General features: G+C 45.4%; 1 protein-coding gene across 1 annotated transcript in view; it reads left to right on the forward strand.

Annotated features, from left to right (window-relative positions):
• Positions 1 to 7,174: 7,174 nt before the first annotated feature.
• The window catches only part of ST8SIA1 (ST8 alpha-N-acetyl-neuraminide alpha-2,8-sialyltransferase 1), a 137,766-nt gene continuing 124,288 nt past the window's right edge, over positions 7,175 to 20,652 (forward strand). Inside the window, exon 1 of the mRNA XM_082014174.1 lies at positions 7,175 to 7,624. Coding sequence (XP_081870300.1) covers positions 7,386 to 7,624 — 239 coding nt within the window. The 5' untranslated portion in view covers positions 7,175 to 7,385. The remainder of the gene's footprint in view (positions 7,625 to 20,652) is intronic.

A 20,652-nucleotide genomic window follows, 5' to 3' on the forward strand; every position in this document is an offset into this window, starting at 1 on the left:
TGCTAGAGGGGTATTGGTTCTGATTCCCATGTATAAATATTACTGTATGCATAGTGCTACTGTACACAAGTATGTTTCAAAGACTATATTTGGAAAAACTCTTCTGAGGCCAGCATGTAAATTTTGCCCTAACTAAATGAGCTAATGGAAGACCTGGCTATTGGAAACCTGACACACAACCCAAACTCTGCACAGAACTCAGCAATTTCTGCACTGGTTCTGCGCCTGAAGTCTCCTCTAGCCAGGCTGTTTCCTTTCATCGCTGAAGCCTTGCCTTTTGCTCTGTTTTAAGTCAGGTTTCCATTTGTACTGTGGATGCTGGAACTGGTTTTACCCACAATCCTGCACCCTTCAGAGCAACAGGTCACGCTCAGTGTCCAAGCGCTTGCCAGAGGCGGCCAGGGACAGCGAGAGCATTTGTGAGGCTTCCTCTTAGATGCTCATCTGTCGAGGCTTTGAGGGTTGCAGCCATCCTTGCTGAAACTCTCTTTAAACACATTTCTGCATCACCTGCTTTTGCACCATCCATTTCTCCATCACCTTTTTCCAGGTGGACAACTGAATAAATCACATCGTCTAGATCTACTGTTAATGCTCAGCTAGCCTCAGAAGCAGAGGGGCACTTCTGATGCCTCACACAAATTCATGTTTCTCCCTAATAAGAGCTAAGGATCATTTGTTATAGGAAGAAGAGCTACAGCAGTGTCAACGAGCTTTTTCCTCTCCTCTGCTTTTCTTGCACACGCTTCATCCTATTCTAGAGGGATTACTTCTTGCAAGACCAAATTTATTATGTCCCCCTCTATATCAGACGTGAGCTTCTCATGAACAGGCATTCTTAAACAATGCTAAATTATGAATGATGGCTTCCTGACAGCAACAGCTCAGATCGAAATTTCAGCAAATGTCAGACATGAGGTCAGAATCTGTTTGAGTCCCCAAGGAAAAGGAACTCTGCTAACAAGGGAAGTGCCTGCTTGTTTGAGATGTGCTTGAGGTCTGTGTGCGTGTGCACGAGCATGTTCCACTGTTCCTTTTATACGCATTTTATTTCCTTTTGAAATGGCGCATAGTACAATAGGACCCCTCCAGACACAATGTTTTTGGCACGACAGCTCTAATACATAATTGATACTAATCCGGCAAGTCCCTTACTCTTCTGAGTGGCCCTTCTCTTTGCGAGTAAACCCCTTAACTTCAGCGCAGCTTGCTCCCGTTACATAGAGTTGCACAGGGGGTCAGGTTCACTGCAGCATCTTCACAGGTGGTTTTCCCTATGGGAGAATTCAGAGAGGCTGCCGAACCCATCTATCTCCAGTAACGTATGTTCACGTGTGCATTGTAAATTTTTTTTCTCTGCAGCTTTACAGCTATTCTTTGTAATTGATTTCTCAGTTTGGAGGAAGTATGCTTTATAATCAGAGCTTCTTCTAGGCTCTGATGCTTTTCAGTGGTAACTGTTGCAGTGGGCTGGGCTGGAAATGGATTTCTTCCCCTTTGTTACAACAGGCCAGACCTGTTGGACCCAATTGCACTGAAGTTCAATCCCTTGAAGGACTGAAACAAACTTATTGTGATCTATGGATGCATCAACTTCTACTGGATAAAACTATGCCAATTGTCTCAGCATCGGCGTCGTAGGTATGAGAGGAAGATTTGGGTGTGCCCTGTGAACAGATAATGTGTTGATTTTGAAAGGGAGCTTCTTGTGGTGCACGTGGCAGGAATTTCACCCAGACTTTCACTGTACTTCCTTATCTTCAGCTTACTGGTGCTCCTGCCCATCCGTGTCTTTCACAGGCCTTTTTACATATATTAAAAAGATGCTAAAGATGTGTCCTGAAGCCAGTGCTGTAGAATGGAGGTCTGGTCTTTATGGCTTTCCTAGAGATACTGTAATGATGTACAGTAATGATGGCAAAGTTGTCAAAAATTGCCTGTGCTCCTCTGTTTTATGAGAAAAACTTCCTTCTGTGCAAAACCAAAAAGCAAAGCGCCTGTGGCTAATGGCTCGATACATTCCATGTTACTTATGCCTGCACGTTTTCACTCGTTCTTGTTCCACGTTGTTACCCGCTAACATCACTGGTCACATAAAAAGATGTTTTGAAAGTCCTTTCAACGCTGCTTATAAAAGAGGTTCTCTGTTTTAGAGAATGAACTCTGTCTTTCATCAGTAAGATCCTTTTTTCCCATTTTATGCTTCTTCCTCGTGCATTTTGACGCCTCTCTGCAGCTGGAAGGATGACTGTAAATGTTGTCACAGTAATGATATTATTACAGCACGACAGCTGAGGGGAAAAAAAAAAAGTGGCAATATTTGTAATATTTTCTCAAAGGCTAACTGATACAGCCAGGTAAAAACAGATTAGCTTTTGGACACCGTACCTTTACAGGAATATTAATTTGATATTGTAGTTATAATTCTCCCCCTCCAGTAGGATTATATAAAACTGTCTGTCATATCAGGAGCTTAAAACACTTTATCAGTGAGCGTACACATTTGCTGGTGGTTTTAACAGAGCTGCGGAGAAAATCCTGATAGGGAGAAGCATTAGGGGAATTTGCCAACGGGTCTTTGCATGGGCAACTGTGCGTCCATTCATAAAGGCTTTCACACCGTTTGTGTTACTCTTACGGAGCGGGACTCAGATGCCAGTGGTTCAAGCTGTATCAATAGGAGGAAAGCAGAGACATCAGCCTGTTCAAAGGCAACATCGCACAAAAGCTGACCTACAATAGTACCGCAGGCAGGCGACGGTTTCTGCACATCGTGCTGCTGTACGCTTGGTCAAAACACATACCAAAGGAGCACTGAGTATTTATAGCAGCAGGGAATAAGGGCTGCCGTTCGACACTAAATACCAATTGGTTTGTTTTTTCTTTCAGCTCCCTTCTCCCTTAGAAAACAAATCCACCCTTCACATAGACTTTACTAATGGAGCATGAAATACTTGCAGAACTGAGGGCACAGCGTAAAGCAAGGTATTTTAGCCAGGTGGTAACTGAGTGCATTCGGAAGAGAACAGATTTACCTCGTAGGTTTACACCACGATAACATTTTCATCAACTGAAAGGATGCCGTAGCCCGAAAGCTGATTCCAATGCAACTCCTCTGCTGAATTCTGCAGAGTGGAAAGTGAGTGGGATGCTGAAGTAGACGGGAAAAGCCCTGTTATGTTGGAAGTGAGAGGGCTTGAAAAGGGAGCAAAGACAAGGTACCAAAAGATGCATGTAGGAGTGCAGGATTCTCTAAATGAAAGCAGGAAAAAAATGGATTTTTGGAAGGAGGCAGCTCCGGTCTTCGTGTGCGTTTTGGGTTGGGGGTAAGGGAGAGAGGAGGTGCTGCTTTTTAATGCTTGGAAAAGGTCTTCTCCCTGGACAAGCCTTCTCAGCGACAGCAGCAGTGCAAAGTAGCTGAGCAGAGCACCAGCTCTGCCCGCAGCTGCAAAGGAGGAAACGCAAAGCCAGCGGAGCAGGAGGAGGGCTGGCTCAGGGGTGGATGTACCCTCTGGGGAGAAGAAGTCTTGGCGTGGCTGTACACTTTGCATGGTCGCAGCCAGTAAACAGGCAATAGGAAACGGGAGAAGAGTTCTGCTCTTCTCTCATTTTAGAGTGAAACTGGGAAAACCACAACACTCTGTTTTCTTTCTGACCAGTGGACAGTCACGCCATTTTTTCTGAGTGTTTAAAATGCACGTTATTCCGTGTTCTCACACATTGCTTTTCTCTGTGCCGCTTTTTAAAGGCAATCTTTTTTTTTTGCTGTAGTAGGGCTGCATATGAACCATGCCCAGAATAGCTAGCCTTTCTGGCTGGGGATTTTACTTGGCCCCAAAATAGTGGAGGTGAGGTTAAATCTCACCACTCAGTTCCCACTAAAATGGAGTAAAACAGAGAAGAACCATGCCTGAATTTCAATTCTCTACTTCGATGTAAAGACATGGATGGTTGATCACTACATCTCTACATCTTCTCAATGATTGCAAATTGTCACTGAAGTGCTTAAGATTATTTGCTTGTAAGCAAGATTCTTGTTTGGCAGTTTATTCTTGGCTTCTGTTTATTCTCCACCTGAAACTGTTGTCCTCAGCGGAAAGCATCGGTGCGCTTCTCTTCAGGGCTTGCTGACGGAGGGAGAGGACAGAGACTGATAACGCTGCCTAGAAACAGATTTGACTAGAGAGCAAAAGACCTGGGTTTGAGTTTGTCCTGGCATATCTGTAATTTCCACCTGTAGGAATGCAGAACGAGGCCAAGGCATTTTCAGTTCCCCGTGGCAAGTCAGCAGCGGCACAACGAGCTCTGCCTCATCTCTGTCTTGATCCACCTGGCTCCTTGCGGGCGGCCGGCAGGACACGCTGATGGAGTTACCGCCATGGCACTAGACAGACCGTGGACTGTTGTAAAGTCAGTGAACAGCCTGGGGGGCTTCATGCAGAAATATAGTCAAAAAATGAAGAGGAAAGATTTAGGAATATCTCACGGGTTCACAAATAAAAGATATCCGAAAATCTTGTGTCTCATTTTGCAAGAGTAAAAGCCCTTTATTAAATAACACCCCCCTATGTCACTTTGGGAGGGATTATATTACTGAAGAAATTAACAAATAATTCTACCGGGTTTATTTCCGCTTACTTCATTGCAAGCAGTTTGGACAGTGAAAGAATAAGTCATTCCTACTTTCTCTTTGTTCTTTTCCGCTTTCTGGTTTCCCAAGCAACACTGAGCCTTTGGTCTGTCTCTCTTCTCAGCTAAAGGTGAGCAATGAGGCAGAATTTAATTTGGGATACAGTTCTGCACATTTCAATCTCTTTTTTTTTTTTTTTTTATACTTTTTAGAAGTTTAGCTAACTGTGTTTGAAATTAGTGTCCAGAGATTGAATGGTTCTGTTTGTTTTTAATAGAGGTGACTGAATAGGTTTTGTTTTATTTTACTGTTGGCAAATAGCTTCCTCACCAAAATGAAAATAGTTATCCTGCTCAAGATATCTTTTTTTGTCACAGGTTGGACAAAATACCTTGCCCAATTTCTTTTCCCATTTTGTCCACAGATAACAGTTTTAATGCTCTAGACAACCCTAGCGTATCAGATATGAATAAAAACAATATTTCTTATACAATTACAAGTTAATGGCATTTTTTTTGATTCATTAGACATAATCATGTTAATATTTTTTTTGTCAGTGTAGATTTCTACACAGCAACACACCATGAAAGAGAGAAGTTTTTCCTCTTCTCAAGCACTGAAAGGGCATGGAGATTTCCAAGCTTATATTTTACTGAGAACTAATTAGTATCTGCTTGGCATCTCTAGCTGAAAATGCTATACAAACAGCCAGCTAGTATTTATTATTATTTTATTGCTACCTTATGGTCAGGACATAGAATAACTGTCAAACTTTCTTCTTGCTCTCCTTTCTTCACCCAAAACTTGTTTCAAAGCTTCCTTCAATCATCAGTCCAGGGGAAGTTCTGGACCTTTGAAGGAAAAGCTGTGGAGTTGGGGTTGTCTATTTTCAAACTCCTGAAGTTGTCTCATTGCTATGGCGAGGACCTTAAACCACAGATGTTTCTTTGGCTGCCCTTTGCTAGGTGACTAACTACTGACATTCATCACTGTGCCTCGGACAACCTCAGCAGATGAGGTTGGTAGTACTTCCCTCCCCGCCACCCGCCATGGTCAACACCTCTCTGCCAGGTGTGCTGTGCAGACAAAGAGAGCCTCCTCTTTGTCTTGAAAGGCTGTCAGGCGTCTCCTTGCTACCTAGAGTCTCCCAGGTGTAAAGCACTTGAAGCCATCCCTTAGTTACAGCTCAACCTTGAAAGTGCCCGAAGTAGCCAAGTCTCTGTGTGCTCCTGAAGGTCTGAAAGGCAGCTGGCTACTCACTCGTACACAACTCTTCCTAGGGTTATCTGGGAGTCTGCAGCGTTTCTCCGTGGGCCTGATAGGTGTGTCTGGAAATGCTGAACTGGGGGTACCAGCCCAGGCAGAATATGCCTTTTATGCAATAGCCAGGGACTAGAGCCTGGGCTCTGAAATTGGGGACTGTCTCCAAGATCCTCATGGAGAGAAGCTGAACACGTCTCCGTGTTTCAGCCTACCCGATTACCACAGGAGGTGCTTTCTGCTGCTGGAGTTGCTCTGTTGGCATGAAACGATGATATTCTCTGATGATTTAGGAGGGTCGGGGGCCCTGCACCCTCATGCTGCAGGGCAGGTGGTGGGTGCCCAGTAGGAAACCCCAGCTGGGTATCGCCGGCTCACACCGCTGCTTCTAGGCTTGCCCCGGTGGGCAGCCTCCCTGCCTGCTCTCCCACGCACTGGGCTCTTCGGTTACAGTCCCAGCCAGGCTGGGATGCCCCATCAACTGCCCAGGTTGGGTATAATCCGAGGTGTGTAATCGCCCGAGGGTATAACCCCTGGTGTGTTTTCTGCAAAGACCCAACCGAGCCAGCGGGTACACGCTGGCATCCAGCTGCTGCTTTGGTAACGGTGCTGCTGGCTGGAGCACGCTCTTTTTTTTCCCATACCTGCCCGCCTCCCTGCCCCCTCGCTTGCTAGAAATTATCCAAAAAATACCTTTAATCAAGTGTACTTTGACGGGGCGGGCACGGTGATTGCGGCTCCCAGGCTCCTGACTTGAACCCGGGGCTGACCGCGGGACTCCCGCGGGGAGGCGCGGAGTGGGAACGGTGCGAGTCCGGAGGGAGAGACGGAGCGGGCCGGGGCCGGTGTCCGCGTCCGCCAGGGCGCGCTGGAGAGCAGCTGCCGGGGGAGAAAGCGGGGGCCGGCGGCGCTGCCTGCGGCGGCGACCCCGGGGCCGGAGCTCTTCCCTCCCTCCCTCTGTTCCGGCTCGGCCGGTGCCCACAGGTCAAGCAAGAGCGGCGGAGGGAGGGCGGGCCGTGGGGCCGGAGTGGCGGAGCGGACCCCGCAAGCAGCCGGCTCTCCGGCCGCCGTTTCTCTCCCTCCCTGGGGGGCCGGGGCACCCCGCGGCCGGGGCAGGGTGGAAATTTACCGGGGCCGTCCGCAGCGCGGCTGCGAGCGGGGGGGGGGGGGAGTTCGGCGGGAGGCGGAGGGAGGGAGGGAGGGAGGGAGGGAGGGAGGGCGGGGAACGGCGGAGCATCGTCTGGCGGGGAAAGCGAGGGACCAAATGACTGTGAGGAAGGGCGGCAGCCGCCACCGCCGAGAGAGGAGCCAGCCGCGGCGCAGCGGCAACAGCCCCGGCAGGAGAGCCGACGCCGGCGGGGCCCGGCTCCCCCGCAGCCGGCGGGGCGGCGATGGCGACGGGCGGCGGACGGCGGGCGGGCCGCCGGGCTTAGGGCTCGGGCGGCGGCGGGGCTGAGGCGGTCCCCGCCCGTGGGCGCCGTATGGCGCGGGCCTGATGCCGGAGCGCGGCCCGGCGCCGCGGCGGCGCTGCGGGAGGAGGATGGCGGGGCTGGCGTGGAAGTGGCCGCGAACCCGCCTGCCCGTGGGGGCCAGCGCCCTGGGCGTCTTCGTCCTCTGCTGGCTCTACGTCTTCCCCGTCTACCGGCTGCCCGACGAGAAGGAGATCGTGCAGGGGGTGCTGCTGCAGCAGGGCAAGGCGTGGAGGAGGAACCAGACTGCGGTCGCCTTGTTCAGGTAACGCCGTGCGCGGCCCAAGGGCGGCCGGGCACGGGCGGCCGGGCGGCGGGAGCACAGCCGGACGCCCTCCCCGCCCCGCCAAGCCCCAAACTTTATTTTTCCCTACCCGACCCTTTGGTGTTTTTTGTTGTTGTTGTTTTCCTTTGTGTGTGTTTGCTTTTTTTTTTTTTCCCCAACGGGAGAGGGGCAGGCAGGGGTCCTCCTGCCCAGCAAAACTTTTTGGGTGGCTCTGTTTGGGGGAGTAAGCCCACCTTGGCTGCCTTGCCTGGGAGGGCTGGGGTCTGCGCGGCTCGCAGGGCTGCCTGCACAATAGGACGCTTCGCGCTTCCCGGTGAGCCGCTGCACCGGTCGCCCGTCCGGCTGCTGGCGGGGCTGGGGGGCTCGGAGCCTCGCCTGGCCTTTTGGCTGTGGCTGCCGGGGAACGCGGAGCTTGTGGATCCTCCTGGGATGCGTAAGGGAAGGTTTGCCGGGGTGTGCATTCGTGTCGGCATCCTCACTCCGAGGAACAGTTCGGAAGCTCCGCGCTGCGCCTTGACTCTCTGCAGTTTATTGGAGGAAACCACTTGAAAAGGCACTTTTTTCTCTTCTCTTCTTTTGACGTGGCTGGGAAATGGCGATAATTCTTGGGGCCCTTTTCACCTTCCCCAGCTGCACGGGAGAGGAGGAATGTTGCAGGCAGGGTGCCACATCTGAGAGCGGTGGAGAACCAGGTCCCTGTAGCGGGGAGGGTTTTTTGAATGACCCCGGCTGGAAAAGCGTGTGCAGTGGAGATCTGCATCCCCTCGAAAACGTCTCGCACGTCTGGGTAAAATACAGACAGCTGGAAGGGACGCCGATTTCCCTCCGTTTCCTGGGGGGAAGCTGGGTTTTCTCCCTATCCTCTAAGAAGCAAATGAAAGATCAGAGCGAGAGGTACTCAAACTGCCTGCAAAAAGGCCCTCTTTCTCTAGTAAAGGCTAGAATGAGTCAGATCCAAATTCCAAGGGACTTATCTTCCTTTTTTTTTTTTCAGTGGTGTATGGCTTTATTTGATGTTCTTTAATATTTTTCGAATGCAACTCAACTCGCATTTGTCATGACCTGGAGCCGGCATGTGATCGCTTAGTATCTTGTCTGCTGGGATAACAGAAACTTTACAGTTCTTCAAAAGCACATTCTTCCTTTGGTCCCTGAAGCTTGCAGGGAGTATCAGCAATGAGAGGTGATAAGCGGGTATGGGTTAATACCGTCTCATTGGGTAGGCCTGGAAGAAGTCCTCCCTGTCATACAGAGCTAACAATTAAGGTACAGATGCAGGATCCTTTTCCTAAAACACTAACACTAGAAACTTGGTTGATCTTCTCAAATACTAATTCATCTTAATCCTGTTGTGCCACAGATTCTCATTTTTGGAGGTAGGTGAATCCACATTTTTAAAAAATTACCCTGATAGATGATGTAGGAAAGAGTTCGATGTATTATTATTCAAGTTTGTAAACCAAATGTTGTTTGAAGATTGATAGCGCTGCCTCAGCTTCAGTTTAAAAAACAGTTTTTAGACGGTTTCCACCACATGGTTTAGTAACAAAACCTCTGTGTCGCTTGTCAACTATTCCACTTGCCCATATGTTTTTCCGCTCCCTATGCATAGTGATTATCTCAGAGATGCTATTGAAGAGAGTCTTGCAATAAAAGAAGCTATTGTTTCATGTCTGTCTCTTGATGAGACAAATGCTAAATACAATGAACTTTAAATCAATCTGCTTCAAAAAATAAAGTTTTTAAGAGGCAATGGAGATATGTATACAGGGCATATACTGGAGATACGTAGTGAGTATACCATAATATTCAAATAATTGTGACGTAGAACTCTATTTTTGCTCCATACATTTGCTTCTCTTAATATTGGTAGAAGGTTACGAGTTTGAAGTCTATGTGAGGTGATTAACAGAAACAATGTCCCGCTCTTTGCTACGGTCCTGCTACCTCCTATGCAAGAGCACTGTAAAAGCTCCAAGTTTCAGTTTCGGCTCGAAACTGCCTATGAGTGCAAGGCTCAGTTTTAATTGGGAGGGAGGTATAGAGCTTCACAAAAATCCTGCATGCAGACTTTGAAATAATACGGCTTTCTATGCTAGCCTGATACTAATTGGGTTTTAATATTTTATTAATGTATTATTGTTTAAGAATGACATTAATTGCCATTCTCCCTAGCCCTCCTGCCACATTCTGGTTACCAATTTTGGTTTTACTCAGTTTTGAGGAATAAATTTGAATTTATCTGTGCTAAAAATCTGTATGAGAAAGTGCAGTCTTTTACATTACTGCTTTGTCTAATATGGTGGCATTTGTGGTACTGTACAGGTATTTGAGTAGTGAGGTTCTTGCTATGCAAACATCTGATGGTTTTGGTTATATCTTCCTATAAACTCACTGGACTATGATTGTTGAAGTAGGTTATTGTCCACTTGATCAAAACATACTTTTCAAGTGCTTTGATAACCCTTTCAAAATACCCTTTCAAGAAGTGCTGTTCCCCCTTTGCCTTCTGTACCTGGATCGAAGATGACTTCAGAAAGTAGCTTAGCAAGGTCAACAAAAACGTCTGGGGTAATTTGGGTTGAACCCTGGCAGCTGAGTGCCAGTAACTCCCCAACCTCCACTGCTCCTTCCTCCTTCTCCCTGTACAGCCAGAAACCTCATGTAAAGATCTGACCCATATAAACTCTTGCATATGCAAGAACCCAGACTGTCCTGGTGCTTGTGGGATGGTTTGCATGAGGATTTTGTGTTTGAATATGGATTTGCAGAATTGGTTTTCAAATAGAAATACCTGTGTAAATAGCCATGGCTTGCTGCTTTTGAGGTGTGTGTTGCCTTACTGCAGCTGTGAGTAAGGACAGTTTGTGAGAGTAACAAAATGAGTAGGATTAAGCCTTTGACTCTGGCATGAGTCTGTGTTTAAAGCATGCTCTCAGCCTTGACCCTGCATGCACGGCGTCCGTGAGTAATCCTGGCGTGATGGGTGCACTGAGTCCCACTGCCAGCAGCGCAGTGGGTGTCCATGCAAGAGCTGCCTGGGTTCTTCCATGCAAGGACAGATCCTGAAAAGCCTGAAGATAAAACTGAAGTTATTAGAAGAGCTCTTGGTCCAAATCCTTTCCTCAGTTGAACGTAGCTTCCTTTAAAGTCCTCAAATTCTGGGCATTTGGAGTAGAGCACAGCCTACTAGCAAGCTATCGCTAATAGCATCCTTTAAATTTCAAGACGCTAGAGGCTGAGGGTAGTCAAACTCTCTGCTGTGGAAACATCTCCTCTCTGACAAATGCTGAATAACAGTCTGTCAGTCAGATGGTAAATTGCTTGATCTTGAACTACAAAGTGGTCAGTATAGGAATGAGACCATCATTAGAGTCACTAATGGCTAACGTGTCTAATTTACCTACAATATAATGGCTTGTCATCCTCTGAGGTGGTTAATGTTATTGCACCCTAATTGTTTTTACAGGTTGCTTAGGGTTTTTTTAAGGGCCTATTGCTGCTTAAATTATTTAGGCAAAGATGTTGTTAATTGCTGTTTGTTATTAGTGAAGTAAATGACATAGAATGATACTTGTAGGATGTTCTTGTTTAAAATGATTGCAGTTGATTAAAGGCAGAGCTGGACCTTTTCATCTGCCTTACAGGTTCCATACAACCACAAATCCCAAGCGCTGTACGTTTATCTGACGCTTCGGCTTCATTTGTCGCCCGGGGTGTATCTCCTCTGTGGAGGACAGTGGGGTTTTGACTGTCAGGACTCCCACCGAAAGGGTACAATGGCGATTAGTCACTTAGGATAGAGGTTCTTCAGGAGGAGATGGGACAATCTTGTCTGCAAGGCAACAGAAAGGCTACCCTTGAGATTCAGATTGTGTTTTTGTTTCTGCTGCAGCAGTTTTATGTGATGCTGAAAGGTCACCCTGGGTTTATTCTGGGGGTGGCTTGGTTGAGCTGGTGGCAGATGTCTCCTGTGAACTCACTGTTTGTGACCTCCCTCTGGTCCAGGGCATCTGCTACAACTTGGCTTTGCTCCCCAGTTCTGTCCCCTCTGTCCCTAGAGCCAAACCAGCCATGCTCATCTTGGCAGGTGGCTTCTCTGCTCCTTTTTTATCAGGTTTGGCCTCTTGTCCATTTTCCAGGGACAGAGAGGAGAAGCTCCTGGCCTGGAATCACACAACAGGATCAGTGGCTGAACCGGACAGAATATGCAGACGCGGTGGACTCTGGTGCTTGCAGTGTGGATGTGGTCAGGCTGTGTGAAGTCTCTTCTGCTGTTAGCTTTCGCGTGCCTTGCAAAAATAATGCTCTGTCGCCGCTACAGGCCGTGCCGGAGGGCTTCATCCCACTGTAACCTTCTCTGCCAGCTGTTGATGTCTGTACCTAGAGTGCAATCACAACAGGCACCGAAGAACAGCCCCTTGTGCAAATCATTTTTCATTCTCGATTGTATTAACACAGAACTAGAATTCCAGGTCACTTCCCCCTCTGGGTAAGACAAATGCTCTTGCCAAGTCAGCCAGATTTTCTGTAGTTCAGGTGGCTTTTTTGCCTTCCCTTTTGTTGTGAGCATTGCAAATTACATGAGTGTTGTGATCCTCACCGGGATATTTCAAGGCAAATCTGAGATGAAACTTCGTATTGCTCAGGTTGACTAGATAAGAGTTTTGCCCTGCTTAAACAGCGTTACCAGATACTGAATTATTCCTGCTTCTTTCACTAAGACATGTGAAGAGTGAAGTTAAGATTAGAGCTGGGAGATGCTGGATTAGATTAGTTCTACCTATGTGGCCCATGAAGCCCTGCCCTGAAAGCATTGGATATGCTCAAATGTTGTGTGTTGGCAGTGGCCAAATCCAGCTGATTTTGCTCCCCTGAGTAGGTTTCACTACTGCCTGGCTCTGTTTTTAATTCAGTTGTTAACATTTTGAATAAGGGTGTTTTTTTTTTGTTGTATTTGCTGCATTGGTGATAATTTGTATTTGTAATTTGTAGTTTCTTGATGTCACCAGCTGAGATGGGAAGTCGTTTTGGTGAAGAGGTACAATTTGAAGAGCAGGTTAAAAGTGAGAGGAAAGAAATGTTCTTATTCCGTTTTATTATTTGGAGGCTGTGTTGAAAAAAGGAAGCTGTAGAGAGATCTGGCTCTGTATCTTCAAGGTCTTTAGCTCTCTTTGGATACCTAAATTACATGAAAACAATGAGAATTAGTTATCTGAGTTAGCTCATGGTGTCTTCGCAGATGAGGGGTGTGGTGGCAAGATAGGAATTGACTTTAAGTTCCTGAGTTCCAGCTCACAGTATCCTGTGAGCTGGAACCACTTGCCCCGAAGTACCATTTTCTTACAGACTTTGATTCCACCTCCTTTATGAAACAGGCAGTTGAGATCCCTATTTCTAGTATCTGCTGTTGCAAAATTTTGGATTGCTGCTTTACTTCGAACTTGTAAAAACTCCAGTGCTGCCAGCATTCACGGGAGGGCGTAGCCAACTCCCTGAGGCTCTTTTCCTGTTAGCTGGGAGCATCTGAAGGCCCAGAGCCAGGCACTGGGGAACAGGAGGAACAGAGACGTTACTGGAATTTAGGTTACTCAACTAGGACCCCGAAAGTCTGGTACGTACATCCACAGATGCTGCTGGATGTATGTATTTTCACATCTGTGCTTTCCCTTTTTCTGCCTTATGGTGAATGGAATAGGCACTGAATCATCCATACAATATAGTAACTGGTGATTTATTCCTCTGCTTGTAATATTCATTTTCAGAGCAGCCAAGGGCGTTGCTCCCATTTGATGTGTGTTCAATAACATGTATAAAAAGACCTATTTTTGAGGCTAGTTCCTGCTAGGTAAGTGCATGGAAAATGGATTGTCTTTCTCCCTTTAGAATTTATTCTCCCACAGTGAGGATGAACCTCACTGAACTGAGGCGGCTGTTTGGACTGCAGTGTTCTGTTGTTCCAGCTTTCTAAGCACCAAAAATTACTTTATTTTAAATCATTGTATATATATATTGATCTTTTTCTATATGCTGCATGTGGTTCCCAAAATGAAAAAAAATGCTCCTAATGTTAAATCATTTTAACCTAGCTGCATGCAGTTAAATTCATATTGAAGCACATTAATCCATATTGTGTAGTATTTGCAAACCTCAGTGGAGGTTCAGGTTTTGTCATGTCACAATTTTTACATCTAGAAGACCAGAGACAATTCCTCTCCCAGGTCTTGGAACCTAAATTGATTAGATAAAGAGAGGGTGGGGTGGGACATGGCGCTGATGAGTTGCTTAACCCTAGCAAAGTCTTTGTCTGTAAAGTAATTATTACAGAAACCCTGAGCTTCATGGAGAAGCTGTACCTATTGGCTTGACCTTAGCGGTATTTGAAATTTTTAACAAGGTGAATTACACTGTGGAGAACAACATCCTGGCTTTAACCAGGATTCTGGAGGTCACTTTCCCACTGCTCCATTCAGAAAAAAGGTGAAGGCTGTGAAATTAGATGGTTATAAAACATTTTCTCGCCAGCACAGCAGTGTTTTTGTTTATTTAATACAACAACAAAACAGGATGAATGAATTTGACTTCTATTCCACCTGCCTGGAAAATGCCCTCCTGAATTTCTTGATTTAGAGATTCTCTTTTCAAGTGGAGATGTGGCTACAATGAGGCTTTAAAGCTGCTGAAAACAGCTGAATAGAAATGGTTAACTTTTTTGTCTTCCATGTTTGCTGTGAGCATCATTTAATTTCCTGAACAACCACTTAGTTTATCTTTTTCTCTTTTTTCCTCTCCGCCTCTTCTTCAGTCTATTCCCATTCATAAGCTGCTTGAGGTCCTCCTTGGCTTTCAGGGGGCCCCCAGACTCTTTGGATGGCTCCTTTTATGATTATCCAATCAGCCTCCGTAGCAGTGACATAAAGAACTTGTGTGAAATTATTTGAAATTCTTTGTCTCCCTCCCCTGCTGAGTTGCCAGTCACCTTCTTCAGAGTCCTGCAGGTCCCACTGATGCTTGGGGCATCTGTCGTTTACCATCCTTGACACGCCAGTTGGCTATCAGGCTTTCCAGGTAAACTGCGGACCTCGCCTTAATGTAGTAGCAAGATAAAGTCTCTACTTACCAGGTCTCCTCTGCTCTGAGGATGCACAGCCAGCTTTAATTTAAAAGCTGCTATATAGCTTGCCTGTATTTTAAGGAGTGCTAGGAAAACAGATCAGCTATTTTGCCTGCTTTCCTGTGGGAAAACTTGCTCTGCCTATTTCTGGAACGCCTGGAGTGGCCATTGCTGTAACAGAGGAGTAACAGTTTTGTATTTCCTGTCAAAGATGAAAGGCAACAAACAAAACTTCTCCTTGCCTCCAGTGAAGAGATTTTAATATTTTCCTACGTACTCTGTCTTGGCCAAGTGTCAGCTCTGGTAGTGCTATTTCATCTGCTGCAATGTTTGGAGTGTCTGTTGTATACAATGTTCCACTTGTGCTGTTGGTCCTGTCGTACGGTATGTCCCAGCATAGGGCAATGAAGTATCTACCGCTATGGGTAGTACTCAGAAGTGCCACAAGAGTTGAAAACCAGCCCCAAAAGCACTCAAATATGCAGGGGTGTGTATGCGTGATGCTGAATCCAAGGCTCACCGATGCTTGCCTCTGTTAGTGAAAGTCGATAAGACTTAGGCTTAATGGCAAATGGGATGAAGACTCTCAAGTTACTCAGCTATGTTTCAATCTTTTTACTTTTGACTGTCAGGGGAGACTTGATTCTGGTTCCCCAGGCGCTTTATACAGCGAAGGAAATAGAGTTATAAAGGAAATTAGGAAATGGTGTCTCCATGACATAGTTATCTCTTCTAACTGAACTTCAGGTCTAGGTCACTGCTGAAGTCAGTAGGGAGTCCTGTGAATAATTACCAGTCTGTATAGAAATTATCATTTATATGGTGCCATCATCTTGCAGAGAGACATTCCGTGCTCTGAAGGATTTTCAGTCCAAGAATGTGGGTAGTGAGATCTATCCCAGTTATGCAGATTAGGGTTTTCCCTCTGTTAGTACAGTGTTTAATATGAAGAAATACCTGGGCTATTTGCTAGTGACAGGCCACCTGAATGTTCACTGGAAGAATGATCTGAATACTTGTGCTGAGGGTTTGGTGGATACTGGTCCTTCTTGCTACTGGTACCTGGAGGTGCGAGTTCACCACCCGTAAAGTGTGTAATGCTTTTGTATAAATTTTTGTCTTCTTTCCATGGCTTCCACTGAAGCATTAATCTATTTAAAAGGGAATAGAATAAGTCTTTATTCCATATATAGTATTCACTTGAGAAATGAATCCCTGTTGCTGGATAGTAACTTAGAATTTTACTTCGTTTTCCCTAACGAGTTGTAGTGCTAGCAATGCTTGCATGGTGGTCTTTTTTCTAAATGTCGATAAACTTTTAATTACCAATAAGTAAATATTTTCATTACATTTCACACTCACATTTGTCACAAGTCCTCACCAGTATTTAAATGATGGTATGTTACCTTTTGTAATAGGATGCATGCTCTGTCGGGGTCAGTATTTAAAAGCATGCATGTGGAATCAGACACGTGCCTTTGTGGGGGAAAACACAGGGAAGGATTAAGCACAGCCTAAGGTCAATAAAGAAGCCAAAGAATGCATCTTCAGCTACTGCTGAAATTGAGATTCTCTACTTTTGACCACACCTTTTATTCTTTGGCTAAGTGACTGCTTGTTTTGTCCTTCTCCTTTAGCTGTTCTTCTTTGTTCCCTGTTCATTTATCTTCTCTTCTATCAAAGTCCCATGTGGGGAGAAAAAACATAGCCATTGTAGAGCTTGTGTGCTGTTTGCTGCCATCGCTCTGCTCAGCCTTGTGGTACGTGCATTTTCCTCCTCGCCTGATCTGTCTTGAGTGTTCGGTCTCTGTCATCTCTCACTTACCGAGCAACGCAGCTGGTCAGCAGCACATCCCTCAGCTTCATGCCATCATGTTGCGTTTGCTGGCAGCTCCCAAGCAGCGGTGTTCCCTAATGCTTTGTGTGGTGCCTCACGTGGCATTGTGCTTTGGGCCCTACAGCATTGCCCTCCGTCTCAGACACACTTGCCCCACAGCATGGGGGTCTTTCGGTCCCCTACACACTGGCCCCATGGCAGCACCTCCATGTCATCCTCAGGTGCTCCTCAGGACTTCTGCTGCAGTCGTAGGAGTCAGAGGGTGAAATGGTATTTGGCAGGTAGCAGCGTGGAACACAGTGAGAGCTGCTTGTGTGGAATGGGAGGAAATTAGAACCTGAAGAAAGACAAGGAGGCAAAGAAGAGAAAGGAGGTATAAGGCTAGTTGGGAGTTGAGCATGAATATTAGTTACTCTTTCTTCTTGAAGCATCTTTTCAGCTGGTCTTCATATTCTCTCATGGTGAACCTGACCTGTGAGAGTCATGGATGTAGTGTGCTCAGTGTCCGGTGAAAGCTTGGTCAGAGCAAAAGAGCTGGGAGCCCCAAGAGAGGTGGGAGCTGCAAGGTCTGTGGGCTCTGTCACTAGACTGCGTCAGTGAGTGCTGCAGTAGACATCCTGAAGTAGTTGCTAGTGTAATGTTTAGGTTGTAATCTTTAGATTACCTTTGCTTGTTTATGTGTGATTTTACTGTCCATCAACCCAGGCAACATTAGGTTCTTTGTCTGCACAGGGTTCAGACTCTTTGCAGTATCCTGCATTGTGCCATTTACTACTTAATGGCAATGTAAGCAAAAGGCTTGCGAATAAATCCATATAGGGTATGGCCATAATACGGGATAGAAAGGAAATGCAATATTCATGTGGCAATAGTGGAGCAGTGCTGTTGGATCAGATGAGAATGGGAATGATGGGGAGAAGTCTCTTTACTACAGCTTGCTTGAAGATTGGAGCAGCGCTTGCACAACCGCGTGTGGGGCTCCTTGCCTTTCCTGGACTCCCTCAGGTTGCTGTTCTAGGAAGGCAAATAGTGACAGAGCAACTTGTTTTCAGGGCTGACAATTGCACAAGTGACCAGGGAGCAGAAACAAAAGGCTGTGAAGCAGGGAAGGTGTTGGCGTGTTTCTTCCCGCAGCCTTTAAGCACAGGAATGGGTAAGAGCAGGTCAGTGAGGTGGTGCAGTTCTGAAGCACGGAGGATGCTCCTGAGTTACATTGCATACGATTTTTTGCGATGCATGCTGCTGCGTGACATGGGTTAAGACTTTCAAAATTTTTTTCCAAACGTTTGCTGCAAGTAGGGAGTCCAGGTTGGTATGTCTGTGTGTGTTTGGTGGGTATGATGAGGATAGCAGTTTCTGGAGTATGCAAGTGAGCTATCAAGATGCCTGGGGTTCATGCTAATGCTTGAATAAGCCTGCACTGGCAACGTAGAGCTAAAGAGCTTGCATCAGTGGAAAGCTATATGTTTCTGTGTGATCCAGATGTTTCTGCAGAGCGACAAGATTTCCAGAAACGTTAGAAGAAAGAATGTTTTAAAAGGGAGGTTAACAAATAGGGGGAATCTTCAATGCAAGTAAGTCATGTCCTAGGCAGAAAAAAGAGGGGAAAAATGCTTTTCTAGCAAGGAGGGAGGGGAAAAAAACCTCTGTGGAAGGATCTGTGAGGTGCATAGGAAGATCATGGGCCATGCTGGAGCAGTTGATTGCAACCCCGGTTGAGCAAAAAATACCTCTGAAAGAAATGTGTGCTGGATTTCATTTGTATTTGCTTTCTATTAGACCTCTGTAATTTTTATGATATTAATTAAGAAATACTGATGGGATGGTAAACTTAAGTCTGTCTACATGTCTGTCCTGTACTTCTGAGGAGTTATCTGTAAACCAGATAGCTCACCTGTAACTTCTCAGAAAGTTTATACTTCAGCTACAACTATTGCTTGATTACATGGAGAGAAGTTTAAAATTTATCACTCTGAGGGTCTTAATTCAGGAGTATTAGGAGACTTTTTGGCAAAGGTCGTGACCCTGACTGTTTTCAGGTTCCGGAGCTTTGAGTCTTAGCAGTCCAGGGGATGTCCACCTGTGAAGTGTCACCTGGCTTGGTGATGGTTACCCGTCTCCCAGAGCAAAGCAGGAACAGATGCTGAACTATGTATGCTTGTGGTTAGGGGCAGTTGATATGACTTGGGGAATGCTACAAAGTCTGCTACCCTTGTAATGGTTGTGCCAGCTCCTGCAATCAAGTGAATGTGTGATAGTCTTGATTTCGTGGAATAAAAATAAAGAAGGAATTTTTTAGTCCTCATAGCTAAAGTGAAGGGCTTGAAAACATGAATGGCGGCTTGTGCCCCAAAAAGCAAAAATCCATTGTGGGCTGTTGTTTTTCAGATACCTAGTTTCTATGCCTTAATCATAATTTTGGGAGCCTGACTAATGATTTATAAATGCTATAGTGAGAATTACATATCAGCCTATAATTAGATGCATTTTTTTATACTAAGGAAACTGCAACAGTGAAGGGAATAGGAGAAACAAAACCAATCTGGACATTCCTTTTATAGGTCATATTATTAATTCAACATTTTGTCTTGGCGCCCAGCAAGCATCTAGTACAAACACACTTGCTGAGCCTTATGGACAAATGCTGAAAATCTCCAGGGTTTAGCATGCCCAGTTGGATGAAGGAGTAAAAATGCACAGGAGATATTTATTCTTTCTATCCCACTCTAGTCATTGCCTTTAAATGTTTAAGCATATCCAGAAGGGAATGGCAGAGTGTGGAACTTGAGCTAGCTGATCCAAAAATGGTAACAACAACAAAAAAGTAAACCTATCATTAGAGAAATCATGTGTTTTGATAGTTCTGTTTAGACAACAGAACAAGTGAAAACATTATCTAGTGTAGTTCAGTAAATGGTTATGGGTCCAGCATGTGATAACATGTTTATTTTTGTCTTGGGTCTTTGATGAGTGAACATAGTGCTTTCTCTCATTTTGTTTTAAAAAAAAAAAAAATCTGTTTTGTGCTTCACTTGTCAAACAGGCCATTGCTCGTGAAAGTCTTGTACTAAGAGGGTTGTGTTTGTTGTTCTTCCTCACCTAGTCTGTGGAAAAATGTATTGGCTGGCCTAAATAGTTACACTATCAGTTGGTTTTATAAGTTTAGTACAAATTCTGCTTTCTCTTCTGCTGTGGAACAGCAGATCTACATCATGGAGAAAAGCAAAGTTATCTCTGCTGGCAGGGGGGCAAATGGGCTGGTGGGGTTTCCGGTGGGGCCTGGGCTGTCTTCTCTGTAGCGTAACCAGGAGCACGCAGGTAGCGTGCTTTCACTTGAAATCACAGGTCAGTGTAGATGAGTATGAGCTTGCTTAGGACTGTAAAGTTCAATAAATTCTTTCCCAAGTTTAACTTAATCATTTGGTTTCAGGTGATGTCTTGTGTGGCTGTGCAGCCTGTCCTGTGAGAGTCTTAACTCCTTGCCATTTAAGATCGGTAACTTATTTTGCCTTAGAGAAATTAAAAAGAACTCCTAAAAGTCCTAAGAAGTAAGTTGTTTCCACTCATGAAGTGCCCTCAGTCTACAGGTATTTCTTTAACAGCTTGGTAACTGCTAAGAGCAGACTAGCTTTCAACAAGTTTTATGAATAAATAGCTAGACTTTGTAATTTCATTATCACCTTTTTGGGTCTAAAGTAAATGGGCTGAATGTATCAGGGAGGAATATCTCCCAAAACACACTAGCTCTGGACTAGGCTTTGAGCACATGAATGTGGTTTAAAAGTACTTTTAAGCCAACTTTCAGGCAGTATTCCTATCTGGAGATGCCTAGTTGAAGAACTAAGTAGGTTGAATGATTTATTTAATGAATTTTTACTTTCATCCTCATACTTAGTTGATTTCTCGCATTAACTGCTTGAAGGTTTATTTAGGATTTTTGCTTGCTCTTTTTAGCAGAGAATTGATTTTAAATATTGATACTATAAAAGACCATAAAACTTAAGAAAGTTGGTTCACAATGAAGAGAACTTTGGGTCCTCTGGGCTTGTCCTCCCC

This window comes from Phaethon aethereus (genome assembly GCF_964289735.1).
Source record: "Phaethon aethereus genome assembly, chromosome: 1".
NCBI classification, from domain to species: domain Eukaryota; kingdom Metazoa; phylum Chordata; class Aves; order Phaethontiformes; family Phaethontidae; genus Phaethon; species Phaethon aethereus.